This window comes from Phascolarctos cinereus, unplaced genomic scaffold (assembly GCF_003287225.1).
Source record: "Phascolarctos cinereus isolate Bilbo 61053 unplaced genomic scaffold, phaCin_HiC Scaffold_1;HRSCAF=81, whole genome shotgun sequence".
Classification (NCBI taxonomy): domain Eukaryota; kingdom Metazoa; phylum Chordata; class Mammalia; order Diprotodontia; family Phascolarctidae; genus Phascolarctos; species Phascolarctos cinereus.
In genome coordinates, this window is record NW_027555514.1 from 63,312,225 (window position 1) to 63,332,325 (window position 20,101).

The 20,101-nt window shown below is 36.9% G+C and overlaps 1 protein-coding gene across 1 annotated transcript in view; it reads left to right on the top strand.

The window, feature by feature from the left end:
- Positions 1 to 20,101, top strand: part of GPR158 (G protein-coupled receptor 158) — a 425,355-nt gene that overhangs the window by 245,892 nt on the left and 159,362 nt on the right. The window contains exon 5 of the mRNA XM_020978227.2: positions 14,017 to 14,085. Coding sequence (XP_020833886.1) covers positions 14,017 to 14,085 — 69 coding nt within the window. The remainder of the gene's footprint in view (positions 1 to 14,016; positions 14,086 to 20,101) is intronic.

Genomic DNA, 20,101 nt, shown 5'->3' on the forward strand with positions numbered 1-20,101 from the left:
GTAATCCTTTGAGTTATCAGTTATTTACATTTTTGTCTGAATGTGTTTATGAGGTCCTTCTCTGATTTTTGGCAGAAATGTGAAAGCATTGGGCACTGGACGAGAAAAAAAGCAGAGTTGCTACTGAAAAAAGAAAAAGGGGACAGAATGAAAAACTAGAGATACTAAAAAACATTTTCTTCTTCTTCTTCACAATTTAGCCTAGGGCTGCTCATATCCTCCTTCCTTTGTTAATTATTACTAAGACCTGCTATTCTGCATTTCTAACCTCTTCCAGCTTTAAAAATATAGCTAAGAAACAAAGAAAGATTAACAATGAAGGGAAGGCAGACCAAAGGGAGGGCAGAACTGTTGTTTTGATACCCTGGATCCCAATGTTCCACCTACACTCCATGCTGTGAAATCTGGCAGCTTCCTTAGTGTTCAAACTGCTGCCTAAAAGAGAATAAAAAGGGTGAAAAAAGAGAAAAAAATTTACTCATTTAGATTCATCCCAAAAGGTTCAAGGAGCCAGCTGAGACAGAAAGATGCTGTAGCTATGATTAGACAGTTATTTACATTTGATTAAAAGATTCTTTCTTGAAAAAACACACATGAGAGCTTGGTTTTTTTAGGGGTGTAGGATTTTGTATCCTGTAAGCAGGAAGGAAGGCTAGACCTCCTAAGTACCCCAGGCTGTTACTTTGGCATAATAGTCAGGTGAAAGGATGTATGTGTCCCCTGCTCCTCAAATATAATATTCCACCTCCTATCTCTATTCCTTTGCACTGGCCATCTCTTATGTATGTAATACATTCCCTCTTTATCTCCGCCTCAGGGGGTCCTTCTCTTCCTTTAAAATGCACCATCTTCTGCATGAAACTTTTCCAGATCCTTCAATTTCTAGGGCCTGTCCTCCCTACCTTCTATATATTTTCATTCAACTTCTGTTCTTTGTATTTCTATAAGTACTTATGACGTCCCCTATTAGAACGTGATCTTCATCAAATTAGGGATTGTTCAATACTTTGTGCTCATATTCTTAATGTCGAGCACAATACATAGTACTTAGTATTGTGGTATTGATTTATTAGGCAACTTGAATGATTATACAATTTCTACCAATTCCTTAAACATAGTTATCAACCCATAAATCCAGATTCCCTAAGAAAAAGCTTGCCATAATTTCTGATGGCAATGACCTGGTTTTGAATTGCACTCATAAACCCTTAAATTTCTGAACCGAATGATGTATGCCTCAATCATTTTTTGATTCTTTACGTCAACATATAATTGGCTGAGCTCATTTTGATATTGCTCATAAAGTCCTTTTAGTCTGGCTCTTGGATCTTAGCTCTTTAACAGACTCTATCTGGAGGGAAGCCAGCGTTGCTTATATTGAATATGTCAAATGGTCCGTACCAACTATGCTGATTGTCACATTTCCTATTGATTTGTGAAGTGGTATCTATTTTTTCCAGAAATATTTCTGTAAATTATAAACATGTTTATTATGTTATCTGAGGACGTCTATCAACCATCTTCTATTTTTTGACAAGGAAGTATTAATCTGTCTAAAGCTAGCTGTGTTTGGGTGATAAGCACTTTTTAAAAAAAATAATATAGTGTAGGTTTTTGTTTGGTTACTCTCTAGATTAGTTATTATCTACTTTACTCTTCCAAAAGTATATGAGACAAATATTGTAACTGTGATAATTGCTTTCAATCTGCTATTTCTATTGAGCTTTGACTTTAGGATGCCAATAAGTCTCTTGGCAAATGCTGCTATGGCTTTTTCCTTGATAATTTTACACTTCTTAGGCCAAGAAGACCAAGGAATTAGACAGTTTCAGCTTCATCTCTTGGTTCTGTTTGACCACTGGATTCAAGCTCAAATCCTTTGCTCTCTATTTTTCCTTGGTGTGCATTAAAAATTTTATACTTATCAACATTTTTAATACTTTTTTATACTTATATTTTTATACTTACAACATTTTGATGTCATTGAAGAAAGTTTCTGTGAGATTATGATGCTGTTTGATGTATTTTTTGATGTATAGTGCCACCCACGTACGTCAAGTAATTAATTCCAAATTATAGTGTAATTCACTTGACTTGGAAAGTCATACATACATGATTATATTCAGGAGATATGATATTAAGTTTCAGGTGAGTTAGAATCATAACAGTCTAAATCAATTATCCTTTAAATATAGAATAGTGTTCTATGTAAACATTAAATACTCTAAAATTTTCACTATAATTAGTTCTATGTTATATATTTGCAATAGATGAATGATGTATGAGCCTGAATACAAAAAATTATGGTAATCAATAGAAGTGTCATTCATGTTATGGTGCTTTTGGGAAGCTTTTTTCAAAAATTAGAAATTATAATCTAATAACAATTTGCTTCATATACTCTGTTGATACAGTTGTAGGTGCTTTTGCAAAGAATACATAACCAAATAATTGTCCTATAACTTTGGAGGATCATTGATGTTTTAATTGTTTTTGGTAATATATATGTGATGACTTTTGTTAAGAAAAGTAGGATTAGGCTTGTGTTTGAGAGAAAACTAGTAAAGTGCTTTGCTAGTGTGCAATTAAGCCCATAAACAATCAAATAATGGTTGTAACAATAATATGGAGGAGGAGAACTACTGTTTACATAGTGCTTTAAGGGTTGTGAAGCTCTTTACAAATATCTTTCATTTGATCCTTACAACATTTCTGAGAGGTAGGTTCTATTATTATCCCCTTTTTACAGATGAAGAAACTGAAGCACACCAAGGTTAAGGGCCTTGGCCAAGGTCATATGACTGCTAATGTCTAAAGCCAATTTGAACTTGGGTCTTCCTGATGCTGGGCCCAGTCCTCTGACCGCTGTGTCACCCAGCTGCCTCTGGTGCTTGTGATGTGCCAAAGATTACTCTAAGCAATAGATATACAAAGAAATAAAAAAAAATTTCCCTGCTGTCAGGAAACTCACATTCTAATGAAGGAGACAGCATGCAAATTGAGTATGGAAATACAAGTTATATAGAGTGTAAATGAAAAATAATCTTGTGAGAGAAGGCCTGTCGGGAGAGGGGCAGGGAAGGATTCCTGCAGTGGAGGGGACTTGGGCTGCACTGAATGAAGAGGAAAGTAGCAGTGTGAGGCTAGGAGGAATAGCATTTCAGGATGGTGGACAGCCAGTGAAAGGACACAGAATCAGGAGATGGAATACCATGTTGAGAAGCAGCAAGTAAGGCAGTGTGACTAGAAGAAAGTATAGGAAGGCTTGGAAAGCTCGGAGGGCACAAAGTTATGAAGAGCCAAACAAAATTTTGCATTTGAAAGTAATAGGGAACCACTGGACTTTTTTGAAAAGGGGGTGACATGGTCATACCTGAGTTTTTGGACTATTTTTAGATAAGATGGACTACATATTAACTTAGCTGTTCATACACTAAATGTGAGACCCTTTTCAAATGACTGATAGACTTCTACTGACAGAAATCAAACAAATCAATTCTGACATTCTTTTTATAAATGAAACCAGAATATGAAAGGAAGTTACAAAGGAAGTTACATATAAATGGAAGGAAAACTTAACAGGATTTTAGAGATTCAAATAATGGTGATAGAGTTTGGTTTTATCACCAACCCAAGGTAATAAGGCATATTGTTTCATGAGTTGCTTGGTCATCTTATGCTACGAGTCTCATGATGAGCACTTGTAATAAAAAATTGTAAAGATTACTGCATCTTTTTCTTTAATATCTGTTGCAGTGGATGAACAAAGACATTCTAAAAGAATTTGATAAGACTGCCCAACCTAAATTAATTTGATTGTGATATTCTATAGCCTCAACACAAAGGTAAATATAGGGGAGAATGGCAAAAAAATTAAGTATGTTGGAAAATATGGATACAGATCAAGAAATAGATGAATAACTTGTTAACTATCTAGAAGTTTCACACCTAAATATCACAAATATTTCTTCACTTAGGGAGTCAGGGGGGTCTGAACATAATGACCAGTAAATAATGTCACAAAAATGAAACTGATTATATTTTAATGGGGAGGAAATGACTGATTATTGTTATAAGAATAATTTCTGAATCAGTGAGTGAACAGTCTATCAACTTCTTAAAGATTAAAATCAATGCCAACTAAAAATAAATAATAAAAATCAGACGACATGGAGTTAAATTAAACAACTCCAAATTGATCTATTTGATCAAACAAGCTATTGTTGAAAATTGGCAAATGAATAAATATTGACACAGACATTTCTTAGGGAACTTCAACTTGTATAAATCTATTATCACCATGAAAGGAATGAAAGAGTTCCCTAGAAACAACCTCATTCAGAAAGCAATCTCCTTGCCAAAAGGGCAGCGATGACAGTAAAGGGAATGAGCAGTTTCGAGTATAAACTTGTTTGCAAGATTTTATGAAGGAGAAAGGTGGGAGATTATGAGCAGTACCACCTCATAAAATATTAAGAAGTTGAAGGATAAAAAACAAGTTTAAAGAAAACTTCTTAAGAGACTCACTTAATTCGGATCATCCTGCCTGGATTTAAAGAAGAAACTAAGAGTAGGACAGCAAACCTATGTAAAGTGGAAAAGATCGGTCAGTATTTTTTTATAACAAATTATTTTCTCCCTCAATAACAATGGAGCTACCCCAATGGACATAGTGCTGTGCTCTATGAGAAAATAGGCATAATCATAAAGAACTCAAACATGAGAAAACCAGATAGACCATATCAAATGTACACAGAAGTCATGTTCAGGGACACATAATTTTGAGGTCATTGGGAGACTGAATCTGAAGATACCAACCCTATTAAAAACAATCTCAAATGTTATTAATACCAAAAAAAAAAAGACAATTGGGAAAATAACAAATAGTAACTCTTGAACTTTCCCACCTCTACAAAATTTGACAATTTTGTTGTGCAATGAAGACATTTTTATAAACATGTATGAAGAGACAAAGTAGGCTTTAGTAAATGATATTCTATAGCAGACAACATATTTACAGTCATATAATTCTTGGAGAGATTCAGAGCATAAAAGATCTCACTGTAGTTATTGTTTGTTGACTAATAAAACAGGCATATAGTTATTGGATTTGGTAGAGGAAAGTACTGCCTTAAAGCTGCCATCAGGTTCCTTCTACACCTATTCTAGAATCATAAAAAATTTCTTAAAAAGTATAACAGGGAAAATTTTATTCAGTGTCTCTTTGATTAATAGCATCAGGCAAGGTATAAGAAGGGGAAACAAAAGGTTGACAAAGGCATTTGTCACATCATGTAGGATATCCACCACAGAGTCCATATTGAAGAATAGTTTTCTTTATAGATAGTAAGGTCTTCCAAGTGCTTCTTTTTATAGATGTATTCTGCTAATTACATCAAGCTTCATATTATTGCAGTGATTTCTACATGAAATTTATAATTACTCATGGGTTTGGCCTCTATAGAGGAAGAACAAGAAGGAAGAAGAAGAAGAGAAGGAGGAAGAGGAAGAGCAGGAGGAAGAGGAAGAGGAGAAAAAGGAGGAGAGAAGGAGGAGGAAGAGAAGGAGAAGGAGGAGGAAGAGGAGAAGAAGGAGGAGAAGAAGGAGAAAGAGGAGGAGAAGGAGAAAGAGGAGGAGGAGGAGGAGAAGAAACAAGTGGAAGAAGAATGCCTTTTGTTCAGATTATGCTATGCAATTGGATAGATAGCTCTTCAATCTGGTCCTTTAGTATGTATATACACATACACACAAAAAATACACATATACACACATATGTATGTATGTATGTCTTGGATAGACAATGAAGATGGGTAATGCACTGGGTCCAGAGTTGAATAGGAGGTAGAGAGTAGATAAAATTGCACTTCAAAAATTGCAAAATTATAGTGCTTTCAATGACTCCACAAGCTTTTCTGTGAAACAGAGGACCACCTTTTTAACAGCAGTACTCTCTTAGTGACATAATATTATTGTAAAATGTCTAATACTATTCTCTCTGAAGAATTAAAGTTGATTATAACCCAAATGGCATAGAAAAGACTCAGGGTAGAATAAAAAGGCTGTAACTCATTAGTATGAAGAACTGCTCACCAATTGCAATTTAAAATATATCATTACAAAGAAAAACCAAAAAATAAAATATATTATCTAAGTAATATGATGCAAAGACAGGTCAATCACAGAGACAGAATAATGGATCATAGGTGGAGATACCATTTGCATGTATTTCATTGCTATTGTTATAATGTCTCAAAATCTAAAAGAATACCTGTAGTAGGGTTTACAGAAAGACATAGGCTAGTCCCCTCCCCACCCAATCATATTTGTTTCTAAAAAAGAAATACATTTCACTTATTTTGCATATATATTTTTACAGACTTGTATGGACGCATGTTGCATTGATTTTGAGGGCAGGGATTATTTCATTTTTGTCTTTATAGTCTCAGCACTTGGCATAGTTCCTGGCATTCAGTAAGTTTTAAATAAATGCTTCCTAACTAATTGATTGACAAGAGTTGTATGGAATGAAAAGTTATAGTAAGCACCTGTATGACCTAGGGCCAGTCCTTTCCTTTCTCTTGGTCCCTAATTTTATCCCCTCAATCCCTAGTTTTCTGATTTGGAAAATGCAAAAGTTAGACAAAATGTTTCCTAAGTTCCCTGAAAGCTTTTATATTCCATAATTCTATGAACCTAAATATGGAATGAAGACTAATTTTATTTAGTTTTGATTCTCTGCCTTGACCATATGATGACCCTCTTCATGCTAAAATACTTTCTGGAAAAAATAGAAATGATCGTACACCCACTAGAATGTCTGGCTAGTTTTAATTGACCACACACTGAATTTGGACAGTTGTCCTTTGACCTCCTTATCTACTTCTGATTGGTTCTTCAGCTTTTCCCCATGCTGCTTCTGAGCACTAAATAGCTTAACAAAGTCTGCCAATTCTCTGTTCTCACCCATCTGTCAGATGGTTCATAAAAATGCTGAACAGCAGTCTCCAGAGACCACCCAACTCCCCACTTCTTTTCATGACAATTTTTTTCTTCTTGTTACATGTAGGTTTTGATGTGTTAGTCTTTCATCATGTGGGTATTCCTTTATAGTCTCTTTTTTGTGACTTTGCCCATCCAGTTAAGAAAAAAAAATTTATGTATATATATACATATATATATGTATATATGTATATACATATATATATGTATATATATATGTATATACATATATATATGTATATATATATCTCGCATCTGTGTATTCACCTTCTACTCACACAGTTGGTTCTTTCTGAAAATGATTCGATTTGGAGAATCCTGCATTATCATGATAGGCTGCCCCATTTTGGATATAATTCTAATGCTTTCTAACCTTGACCAAATACTTTCTAAAGTCATAGGATACGAGGAAATGAAAACACTGCCACAATTTGCTTTTCAGACCAAAAGAATTTGTTGGATTTGTTAGGCAGTGTGAATAGAAAAGTCTCAGCAATAGCTGTAGTATTTCACCAGAGATATTTGATGATTCCCCAGAGACCAAAGAAAGAAAGAAAGAAAGAAAGAAAGAAAGAAAGAAAGAAAGAAAGAAAGAAAGAAAGAAAAAGTAAATGTCTTCCTTTCACCAGAAGGTGTGAAATATTCCTAGTAGAAATCAAGGACATTATAGAAGACTGTTTTATTCTTTAGGGAAATCCAGCCCTCAATGTTCCCATTCTTTTGACCTCCTCTGTGTGCTCCAGTTCAAGATAAATGTACTTAATAGTTTAACAACCATTCATCTGATCAAGTGAGAATCAAAAAGTAATCCAGCTTGAAGCAATATTAGTGATAATTTAGAGGCCAACCTCTCAATTTTTTACAGATAAGGGAACTGAGTAAGAGCAGAGTCAGGACTCAAATCTGAATCTCCTTTCACTTGGTCTTCTGCCCAGAGCTTACTCTGTACTCTTCCACTCAGCATGGTCTCTACCATCCTCAGAAAGCTCTTACTCTTGCCCCAGAATTCACATCTTGGAAGTATTTTCCACTATGTGGCCTCTCTATCTTATTGGATCACTCCTCCAGAAAATCCAGCACTCAGGCCAGCCACGTCTCAATACTCTGCAGGCTGCTCTGCTCCAGGTTTCTCTAGTAGGTCCTGGAAGAGTTGCCTTCATCTCCCTCTGCTTCTCTTTCTCAGCCTACTTTTGTGTGTGGTCTTTTCCCTTTAAAATGTAAGATCCTTAAGGGCAGGGACTATCTTTCTTCTTGGATTTGTATTCCCAGTGCTTAGCACAGTGTGTGGCATAAGAGCTGAATAAATGCTTATTGGCTCTCTGATTCACTCTTTCATATATTTCAGGTTGTTTCTCTGTAGGATCTATAATTTGCATACTAAGGATTATGGAATTTAGAAATTAACTTTGAGGTAATTCCACTAAAAACACATCAAAGACTCCATAATCATCTTGATTCTCTGACTTGCAGGTAGGGGAAGTAGTCTGGTACTGTGGAAGTAATATGAGGCACAGAATAATATAGGCAGAGAGCCCTGCTTTTTCTGCTGCTTATAATCTGTATAACCTTGGGTAAGTCATTCAAGTCTATGGGTCTCAACTTTCTTGTCTATTAAAAAATGAGACTGGACTTGATGACCTCTAAGGCCCTTTCCTGATGGTGGTTATCAACCTTTAGAAAGCAATTCTAAATGTTTACAAACTGCTTAGAGAAGTGTTGCTTCCCCTACTCCCTACTCCCCAGTTCTAGGAGAGGCAAATTGAATGATCACTTTACAAATAACAGCTGTTTGCATAAATATCTTTTAAAAATGGTTACCTACTTTTAAATTGAAATGGCTATTCATATAATTGTAACAGTGTTTGCTTCCTAAGGTGTTCATCTGCTCTGAGTAAAGAGACTTGAGATTTTAATACGGGCTCCACCATTAACCAGATGTTCCACTCTGGACTAACTCTCTAATTTTTCTGGGCCTCAGTTTCCTCATGTATTAAATGAAAGTATTCAAGTAGGTGAGCTCTTCAGGTCCCTTTTAGCTAAACATTCCTAGAACCTTGATGTTGTTGTTGTCATGTCCAACTCTTCATGACCCCATTTAGGGTTTTCTTGACAAAGATACTAGAATGGTTTGCCATTTCCTTCTCCAGCTCAATTTACAGATGAAGAAACTGAGCCAAACAGAGTTTAGTGACTTGTACAGGGTCAAACAACTAGTGTATGAGGCTGAATTTGAACTCAGGTCTGTCTTACTTCAGGCCTGGTGCTCTATCTATACGACCACCTAGCTGCCTCCTTGAATCTATGAGTGCTATATTCTTTTGATATTTGAAAAGTATTATTTTTGGTGCTCTGTCTACAGTGGATGTTTAATAAATTTATGCTGGATTGAACCTGTCCTTTTTAGTAGTTTTGGGCTAAGGCAGATATTTTAAGTAGATGCATATGTGTGTGCACATGTGTGCATCTCCTCATATTTTAGATATCATAGGTTTTGATGGTCAATATCACTTCAAAATATAATTTCAAGTAGACAATTTACCAGGACAACCTAGGGGGATTGATTCCTTCCTAGTCTAGTACTTCAGTGAAAATGGTTCCGTGGTGGGCAGAGGCAAGATGGTGAAGTAAAAGCAATGACTTACTTGAGCTCTCCCCCAAACCCCTCCAAATACCTGTAAAAATGGCTCTAAACAAATTCTAAAGCAGCAGGACCCACAAAAAGACAGAATGAAACAAATTTCCAGCCCAAGACAACCTGGATGGTTGATCTGAAAGACATATCATGCTAGGCTGGGAGAGGAATGCAGTTTGGCATGGATGTGCAGGCCTCAACGAACCTGGAGCAGGCCTCAGAGGATTGAATCATGGGCAGCTGTGGTGGTTTCCAGACCTCTCAACCCATGAATGCCAAAGAGAACTTAGAAGGTCAGTAGGAAAAATCTGTGTCTGTGGTGAGAGAGAAGAACAGGGGTCCCAGCCCCAGTCTTGGCCCCAGGGCAGTGACTGCCTCCTGAGCTTCTGGCCCACAGACTGAGGGGGAATCAAGTGGCTGATCAGAGTGGGATTGCAGGGATCTCTTTGGTAGTGCAGGATTCTCTTGCTTTGCCCATGCTTGGATCTGGGTCACAGTTCTGGGTGGCGGTCCTGGGGCAAGAAGTGCTGGCATGGTGGAGCTTGTGGTGGCAGTGAAAAGAGACTCCTCTTCACAATTCCAAGAGAGAAAAGAGTGCATGTGGTCACTCATAGACCAGAGCACAGGCCAGGAAAGAAGTAAATACCTCACCCATGATCATAGCACCTTGGAAGAACTGAAAATTTACAGGTCCCTAGAAGTATCTCTGAAAACAGCTGCACAAAACTCCTGAAGCTTGGGACAGTACGTTCTCCACTCTGGAAGCAAGGCCCTACCTTAACAAAGAGTTTAAAACTCAAGTAATTGGATGGGATCATGAGCAAGCAGCGCAAAAAGAGTCAGATCATAGAATCCTACCTTGGTAACAAAGAAGATCAAAACATACAACCAGAAGAAGACAACAAAGTCAAAGCTCCTACATCCAAAGACTCCAAGAAAAATATAAATCAGTCCCAGGCCATGGAAGAACTCAAAAAGGATTTTGAGAAGCAAGTAAGAGAAGTAGAGAAAAAACTGAGAGTGATGCAAGAAAATCATGAAAAACAAGTCAACAGCTTGCTAAAGGAGACCCAAAAAAATACTGAAGAAAATAACACCTTAAAAAATAGCCTAACCCAAATGGCAAAAGAGGTCCAAAAAGCCAATGAGGAGAAGAATGCCCTAAAAAGAAAAATTGGCCAAATGGAAAAGGAAGTCCAAAAGCTTACTGAAGAAAATACTTCCTTAAAAATTAGAATGGGGCAATTGGAAGCTAGTGACTTTATGAGAAATCAAGACACTTTGAAACAAATCCAAAAGAATGAAAAATAGAAAACAATGTGAAATATCTCATTGGAAAAACAACTGACCTGGAAAATAGATCCAGGAGAGAGAATTTAAAAATTATTGGACTATCTGAAAGCCATGATCAAAAAAAGAGCCTAGACATCATCTTTCAAGAAATTATCAAGGAAAACTGCCCTGATATTTTAGAACCAGAGGGCAAAATAGAAATTGAAAGAATCCACAGATCTCCTCCTGAAAGAGATCCCCAAAGGAAAACTCCTAGGAATATTGTAGCCAAATTCCAGAGTTCCCAGGTCAAGGAGAAAATATTGCAAGCAGCCAGAAAGAAACAATTCAAGTATTGTGGAAACACAATCAGGATAACACAAGATTTAGCAGCTTCTACATTAAGGACAGAGGGCATGGAATATAATATTCTGGAGGGCAAAGGAGATAGGATTACAACCAAGAATCACCTACCCAGCAAAACTGAGTATAATCCTTCAGGGGAAAAAATGGTCATTCAGTGAAATAGAGGACTTTCAAGCATTCTTGATGAAAAGACCAGAGCTGAATAGAAAATTTGACTTTCAAATACAAGACTCAAGTGAAACATGAAGAGGTAAACAGGAAAGAGAAATCATAAGAGACTTATTAAGGTTGAACTGTTTACATTCCTGCATGGAAAGATGATATTTGTAACTCATGAGACCTTTGTCAGTATTAGGGTAGTTGGAGGGAAAAAATTATATGTATGTATATAGATAGATAGAGGGCACAGGGTGAGTTGAAGATGAAGGGGTCATATCTGAAGAATAAAATTAAGGGGTGAGAGAGGATTATACTGGGAGGAGAAAGGGAGAGGTAGAATGAGGTAAATTATCTCATATGAAACAGACAAGAAAAGGCTTTTACAGTGGAGGGGAAATGCGGGAAGGTGAGAGGGAATGAATGAATTTTATTCTCATAGGATTTGGCTTATGGAGGGAATAACATACACAATTGGGTATGGAAATCTAATTTACCCTACAGGAAAATAACGGGGGAAGGGAACAAGAGAGAAGAGGATTGATAGAGGGGAGGGAAGATTGGGGGAGGAGATAATCAGAAGCAAACACTTCTGAGGACGGACAGGGTCAAAAGACAGAATAGAATAAGTAGGGGGTAAAATAGGAAAAAGAGAAATATACCTAATTTTTTTCAACATGAGTACTATGGAAGTGTTTTGCATGACTACACATGTATAACCTGTATGTAGTTGCTTGCCTTTTCAATGAGGGTGGGTGGGGAGGGAGGAAGGGAGAAAATTTGTAACTCAAAGTTTTAAAAACACACATTAAAAAATTAAAAAAATAAGATACTACACTTAATTTCACATGAAATCCTTCTAAGATTTTCCTGGATTAAGCAGAAAAAAATTTCCCAGTATGTTTACATTCAGTATAGCCCAAGCATTCTGTTGCTTTTCTGCTAACAGGTTACTGTAGATGACAGTTATATTTAATAAATCACATTGGACACTGTATCCTTTTTTTCAAAGTGACTGTCATGTTGGAATGTTTACTGTCTAAAGACCAGAAGAAAAGCAAAGATAACTGTTCAAATAAAACAAAAATTCATAGTATGAAGCCCTGATCTCTGTGGTAGACATTCTGCAGAACTAACTGGAGCCAATGTGGAAATCCGGCAATGTCCGAATTCAGGCTTCCAGAGGAGGAAGTGACGTTTTCTTTTCCTTCTTACTTGTCTGAGTTTTTTTTTTAATGAACCTTAAAAGTTTGGTTCCTCTTTGTAGACCATTGCCATCTTCTCTTTCTTCTGCAGAATTGTGAATTTTAAGTTATTTTGAAAGGCTTTCATTTTAAGTAAGACAATTACTTCAATAATTGATAATAATCAATCTCATTTGCTTGTCACTATATATATGCCCTTAGGTAAGTCCCATTCTCTGGGCCTTAGTTTTCTTCATTGTGGAAGAAAATAGTTGTATTAGAAAACCTTTAAGGTCCCTTTCATCTGTAAATCATTCATCCTATGACCACAGACAAGTCACCTTTGATGTTCCACTTGTGAGAACACAGGAAAGCTGAAATGCTGTGATTGCATTTTGGTTTCGTTCTTTGTTGACATGTTTACTGGATAATGTTGGTTCAACTTATTGAAGTTTTATTGTTGGATCATGAAATCCATGTTTCTTTTTTGCCCCAAGCTCTAAGCACACTACTGTGGGAAGATATTTCTGTTTGAATGTATCAGAAAAGGTTAAAATTATTAAGTACTCTCATGCTTAACCAGACTTCAAATATTTGGAACCTTTAATTTTTCCATCAGCTTATTCCTTTGGATTTTGTAGGGAGAGTAAAGTTTATGCATATTTGCAGGGAGAAGAGGCAACTTTGCCATTTAATAAAATTTTAAATTCACATGTGGGAGCTCTGTTGGTATGTTGGATGAAATTTTAGGATGCTGTGTAATGGAAGCATTAAGATGGTATCATGTCATTCCCTCATGTTAATTCATCAGTATTTGGGAAATGGTTTGGGCGTAAAGCTCATTATTGGAACAGGAGAGATATGAGGGTCAAATGCCATATTTTTATAAAATTTCTAGGTTTAAAGAGCCTTGCAGAGTTCTTTTTCATGCCTGCCCCCATTGTCTATTTTGTGTTTCATGATGAACTTGTGAGGTTTCACAACCCTGCTTGCCATTGTATTCAAGTTCCTCCACCCAAAAGTCTTCCTTGACAATTCACTTCTATAAAAAAATCTCTTCAACAAGTTAAATGACCATGGTCTAGTGGAGGGCACACTGGACACAGAATAAGGAGACTTAGATTCTTTTCCTGGCTCTGACATTTTGTAGCTGAGTGACCCTGGGCAAGAAACTTAACCAATCTGTCTCATTCTGTAAAATGAGGATAATCATCTATCTTATTTGGCAGAACTCATAATATTCTTGTGAGAACTGGGCTTTTCAAACTGTAAGTCACTATAAAAAGGTGAGCTATTATTACTTTGTGGAAGAATGCTATTATAGAGGTTGCCTTTGAGTCCTACACTTAATATATTTCTATACCTTGAATCACAAGTAAGTCCTTTGATTTTATTTGTGTTTTCTAGAGCATCAGAGCATCAGGACTGATCCTATTGGAAACAATTCTTTTTGGGTCTCTGCTACTATACTTTCCGGTGAGTTGCATGATTATTTTAAATTAATTGGCCATTTCACTTAGCACAAAGGACTAAAATGTTGGTGATGAAAGATACCAGTTTTAAATATGCAAATAGTTACACCTCATTTGGGTACTCCTCATATATTAGCCTGCAAGAAAAACTACCCCCAAATCAACGAATCCTGTGGGTCCACATCTACAACAAACTGTAGCTCACAAACTCCTCCAGCAATGACTTTAATTTTTTTTCTAGTCATCTTGAGGATATCATTAATTAAAAGCAAAATGCAAAAGTTATAATATCATGTTTCCCAAATAAACATGCCATCAAGATGAAAATGAACTCACGTGGAGCTCTCATATCATGATACACACATATATACTCAGGGGTCATAGGTGGCCCATGTGTGTGTGGGGCAGCTCACGCGGATACTGAGGGACCACTGATGTCTTCTGCTGTGATCATTATGCCACTTCTCTCCCTGAGCCTAATTCCTACCAGTTATGACATCTTCCCACTCATGCTATGGTGGTTGCCAGACGGAGGCAGGTAGTCTTAGGTGATTATCTCTCTGTTTGCCATGTGGCATCTCCATTGGGTATGTTTCTCTATATGTCTCTATTGGTCTGATGATGACAGTTGGTGACATAGTTTCAGCTGAGCATTGCTCTGTGTCTGCTGGTCTTTAAAGTTTCTACAGGAAATTATTTCAAGCTAGTAGGTTTGGGCTCATCTCTCCAAGACCACAGTATGATCATATTGGCTTCTTTATGCCAGGGGCTGGACCTTTGTCCTGAAAAGAGTAGGTTGGTAACTCTTCAATTGTAACCAACTGGGCTCCTTTTTCTAGGTGGAGATCAGCATCTTCTTTTATAGATAACTACCTAAGTCAGGATTAGACATTCCTAAATTCATTTAAATGAACTTGAACCAGAAAAAAAAGATAAATTAAGAAGGAAAGAGTATTATTTCTAACCACCTAAGCTGCATTCCTGCCCTGATTGTACATATCTGCAAACAGTAAAGTCCCCATGCTTTGGTACCGTATCTTGGCTAAACCCCAAACAGCATTATCTTTCCACACATGGGAAAACAGATATTTTAACTGTCCACAGGTTAGATCAGAGGTGTTAAAACTGTGACCTACAGCTGCATGCAGCCACAACACTTTCGAGTGAAGCCTGAATCAGATTAAAATATACTTCCTATCTAATTTTAATGTATTGCTATATTAATGGAAATATATAAATAGATTTCTAAGTATGGCCCATGGAGATATTTATGTATGGTTTAGTGGTCCCTGTTTCTATTTGAGTTTGACACCACTAGTCTAGATGTTAATTATTCCCCAAATACTTCACATAATGTCATTGCCCAGCAAAGTCACATATATTATATTGCAATGATTTTAATTTATTTATATGCCAGTTTCAACCAAATTGGTAATTGTCTTAGTGTAGTGAGTAGGGAGAGAGAGAGAGCTGGTGGCCTTAATCACCTAGAAGGTCTGGGTTCAGGTCCTGGCTTTATTTTACCTGGTTTAGTTTTCATTTGGGAAGTGGTGCCTTGACAAAATGGTTGTGTCCCTATAAGGTTGATTTATTTTAGGGGCAGTTAGATGGCGCAGTGGATATAGCACCGGATTCTGGAAGACCTCAGTTCAACTCTGGCCTCAGACACTTGACACTTACTAGCTGTGTGACCTGGGGCAAGTCACTTTACTCCATTGCCTTGCCAAAAAAAAAAGTGCTTGTTCTCTTTCTTGGGGGCAGCTAGTGAACTGGCCCTGAGGTCAGGAGGACCTGAGTTCAAAACTGGCCTCAGACCAAACACTTGACACTTACTAGCTCTCTGACCCTGGGCAAGTTACTTAACCCCAATTGTCTGGAAAAAAAAAGGTTGATTTATTTTAAGTGAAACATCATCTGATTTATAGCAAAGCAAAAACCAATAGTTGGTTATCCATCCTTTGGCCCTGGAAAGACAAATTGACTCAGGCTTCGAATTTTCCTGGGTGAGGTCTGGAGCCGGTGAGAACAGAAAAAGAAAAAAACTTCTCTTAATAAAAAAAGACACCTGAAAGAATTTGAAGTTGCAGAAATACTGACGTTCATAGTCATGATCAGAGATCCTTAAGAATTGGATCCATGTTTTGGGCCTGGGGGCTTAGTGGCTAAATCAATGACCACAAAAGAAAAAGAACATCATAGTGAAGGAAGAGAAAGAAAGCTTGCAGAAATCATGAGAACAACACTTTAGGTAAATAATTTTAATGTGACCAAGAGAAATAGAATAATGAGTAATTTTAATATTTAGCAAACAAATCTTGCCAACAAGAACATTAAGATATTTCAGAGTATTGATTTTTTTTTATTGAATCTACTGCCTAGTGTCTCTTAATAACTTAAGTCTCTTCTCCATTTCTTTAAGTTACTTCCAGGTAACCTTCAGGTAGTGTATAAGATACGTCTTACATCTCTGCTTCTTTTTGAATGTCCTCCAAAACAACTAAACCTATTAAGAACTTTTAGTGATTAGATGAAAAAATAGTTTTAATTCATACTGTCTACTTGAATAGGATAAAATTTAAAATTTTCTAATTGGTGGAGGCCTAGATCAAGGGTTAGCAATCTAACTGCCACCTGTTTTTGTACAGCAGCAAGAATGGTGTTTAATTTTTTAAGTTTTATTGGATTTTAAAATGTAAAAACCATTCTTAACTCTGCAGCTTGCATCCCTGTGATCTAGATTGTTGCAGGGCCAGCATAAGAATCAATCAAAAGATCAAACTTGAGCAGTGCTAAGGTTTCTTTTAAGCATTAAATTCTAAAACAGAAAAAATGAAATACTGGTTCCATGAATATAGACTCAGGACAGAATCCCGGTACTGGATCAAGAAACAAGCTAGAGGACCCCAAAGAGAGTGCCGGCCATTTGTGTTATGGTAAAAAATTTTAGTATTGCTGCCATTTTTAAGACCATTGTTCGCATCATAGGATGAAGCTTGCAGAATCGACTGGAGACATTAAATTTTAGTTCAGGTTAGTGATAGAAGAATTTCTGGCTACACTTTTTTACATCTATTTAATTAAGTTGTGATGTCAATTATAGCCCTGGCACTATCTGGTCAGTTCCTGCTCTGTCTGTTCAAAAAATTCCAGCTTGAAATATCAGCTTTGCTTCATTATTTACTAATCAGTTTATTAACTTATCTGATATAGATCTTCCCCTTCTGATATCAGTTCTTTGACGTGGAAATTTTTACCTTCCCCTTTACCCTCTGTAAAAATTCCAATTGAATCCATCTTACCTTGTCCTACATAAGATTGTTGGAAATGCTACTCATGGCCCATTGATTTTTGTGTACCAAAGGACTGTACTTTGAGCATATGATTAGCCAGTTGTTAAAATGCCTCTGTGTGTTGATGAGTATGATTGGCATTGGTACCTATCAACAAATCCCTGAATATTTTTATATCATTATAATACAACCTCAACTCAGGTATATACTATTTGTGTAACCTAAGGTGTAATGGATGCCATCAGACAAATGTAGGTTAGGAATCGGTCTGGGATCTGTGATTTCAATGGTACAGGGAACTCTTGGATGAGGAAGCTCCTTCTGTTGTACAGGTTGGAACTTTCTCTGCAACTTATAGTCTTAGAGACTTACCCAGAAAACTGAGCAGTTTAGTAAATTGTCCAGGGTCACATAGCCAGGATGTATCAAAGCGGGACTTGAATCCAGGCAGAATAAAAGAACATGTCCACAGACTCGGGAAAAAGTGAAGGCTGCCAATCCAAATAGTACTCAAATGTGAAGAACTGTTAGTCTTGGATTTTTTCCCCCATTAAACTTAGCTGATCATTCCATTAAACTCAGTTGATCAGTAGATAAAACATAAGTAGCTTCAACTTTTAAAGTAAAATTGCAGTGATTTTTCACTGTATGAAACAATGTCAAGGCTTTATTTAATAATCCTCTCCTGTAATCATGGCTTTTGTCTACTTGCTTACATATCACATTGTCAATTATGCATTTGTAATTTTATGTATAATATTCATTCTTTGCTGGTTTTATTATATACGCTATGGACCTCATGTGTATGTATGTATGTATATATATATGTGTGTGTGTGTGTATATATATATATATATATATACATATATATATATACATATATATGTATATATATATATGTATATATATACATTATATATATAGATATATATGTATATATATATATGTATATATATATATATATACACACACACAGAAATCTAGCTGTAGCACAAGTTGCACAGATGTTATATAAGCATTAAATAATTGTAGAACCTAGGATGGCTAAATTCAAGTTCACTCTGTGATATCCAGTGCAGAATGTACAATTAATTAACTGGTGATTTCCTCATACTTTTGATACCATTTGCACCTAGGTCTTTTAGAAAGACATTGGTGAAGTTCTTATCCCTTTTGTATTTAAATATAATAATTGTACATATTGGTTATATTTTTGTTGAAAATGGTAGAAATGTACTATGTTTATGCTTCTACATCCAGTTTGTACAAAGCTAGAAAATAAATAAATATAACAGGAAAAAAAAAGAACATGTCAGTTACTTAGTAAAGGTGAAAGCTAATTTTTGGGAGGCCTACGAGATTCATTTGATTCCACATAACCATAAGTACAAGAGAATAAGTGAATGTCTCTAGCACATGGGAGAGAGCTGCTGCCATATATGTAGGGTAGTACGTGGACAAGGCCATATGATATGGACAGGTGTAGATGCTTCGTGATCATCAGGGTTTGGGAGTCATCTTGTATGAGTCATTTCATCCCTCTTACCCTCAGTTTGTTTGGTTTTGTTTGTTTTAGTCACTCAGGCTGGGAGGACAGCAGCCACTCTCAGGTCAATCTCACTGCTGATTGACAGAGCTGTGATCTGTTCTTCTTCTTACTTGAGACAATTAGTTCATGCTTAAGGAGCCTGGTGACTTCTGTTTCAAGAACTCACCATCCTGGTGCCAAAGTGAATGTGGCGGTCTGATCAGCTTTAGCCCTGCTGCAGCTCAGAATTCCTGAGTGCAAGCCCTCCACAAGCCTCAGCCGCCCTGGGATCACAGATTACATGCATACACGTAGCATACCCAGCCATTGTGGATAGGGACTAAGCACTTATGAAGCACCCACCACGTGCCAGGCATTGTGCTAAGTGCTTTACAAATATTCTCACAAGTCTTAGTTTTGTTATCTGTAAAAAGAAGGAGTTTGGCTCGCTGATCTAAGTAACATCTTCCTCCTATCTCCTAGGCTCACAACCTAGAAGTCATCCCGGATTCCTCACCATCTCTCACCCCATCCCCCATCCAAGCTGTTGACAAGGTCTGTCAATGTCACATTTGCGGCATCTCTCAAAGACATCCCCTTTTCTCCTCTGCCGCTGCCAATGCTCTGGTGCAGGATCTTATCACCTCACACCTGGATTATTGCAATAGCTTGCCAGTTCATCTGCCTACTTTATCTCTCCCTACTCCAATCCATTCTCCATTCAGTCGCTAAAGTGATTTTACTAAAGTACAAGTCCAATCATGTCACTCCCCCTACTTAATAAACTCCAGTGGCTCCCTATTGCTTCCAGGAGCAAATACAAATTGCTCTGTTTGGCACTGAAAGCCCTTCACAAACCTAGCCCCTTCTACCTTTCCAGTCTTCTTACACCTTACTCCGTAACACAATATCTTTGTTTCAGTGACACTGGTCTCCTGGCTGTTTCATGAGCAAGACACTCCATCTCTCAGTTCCAGGCATTCTCTCTGGAACATTCTCCCTCCTCTACTCTGACTACTGACCTTCGTGGCTTTCTTTGAGTCCCACATAAAATCCCCCCTTCTCCAGGAAACCTTCCCTAAACCCTCTTAATTCCAGTTATCTTCCCTCTTTTAATTATTTCATGTCTATCTTGTATGTAGCTTGCTCTGTATTTATTTGCACATTGCCCTCCCCCAATAGATTGTACGTTCCTTGAGGGC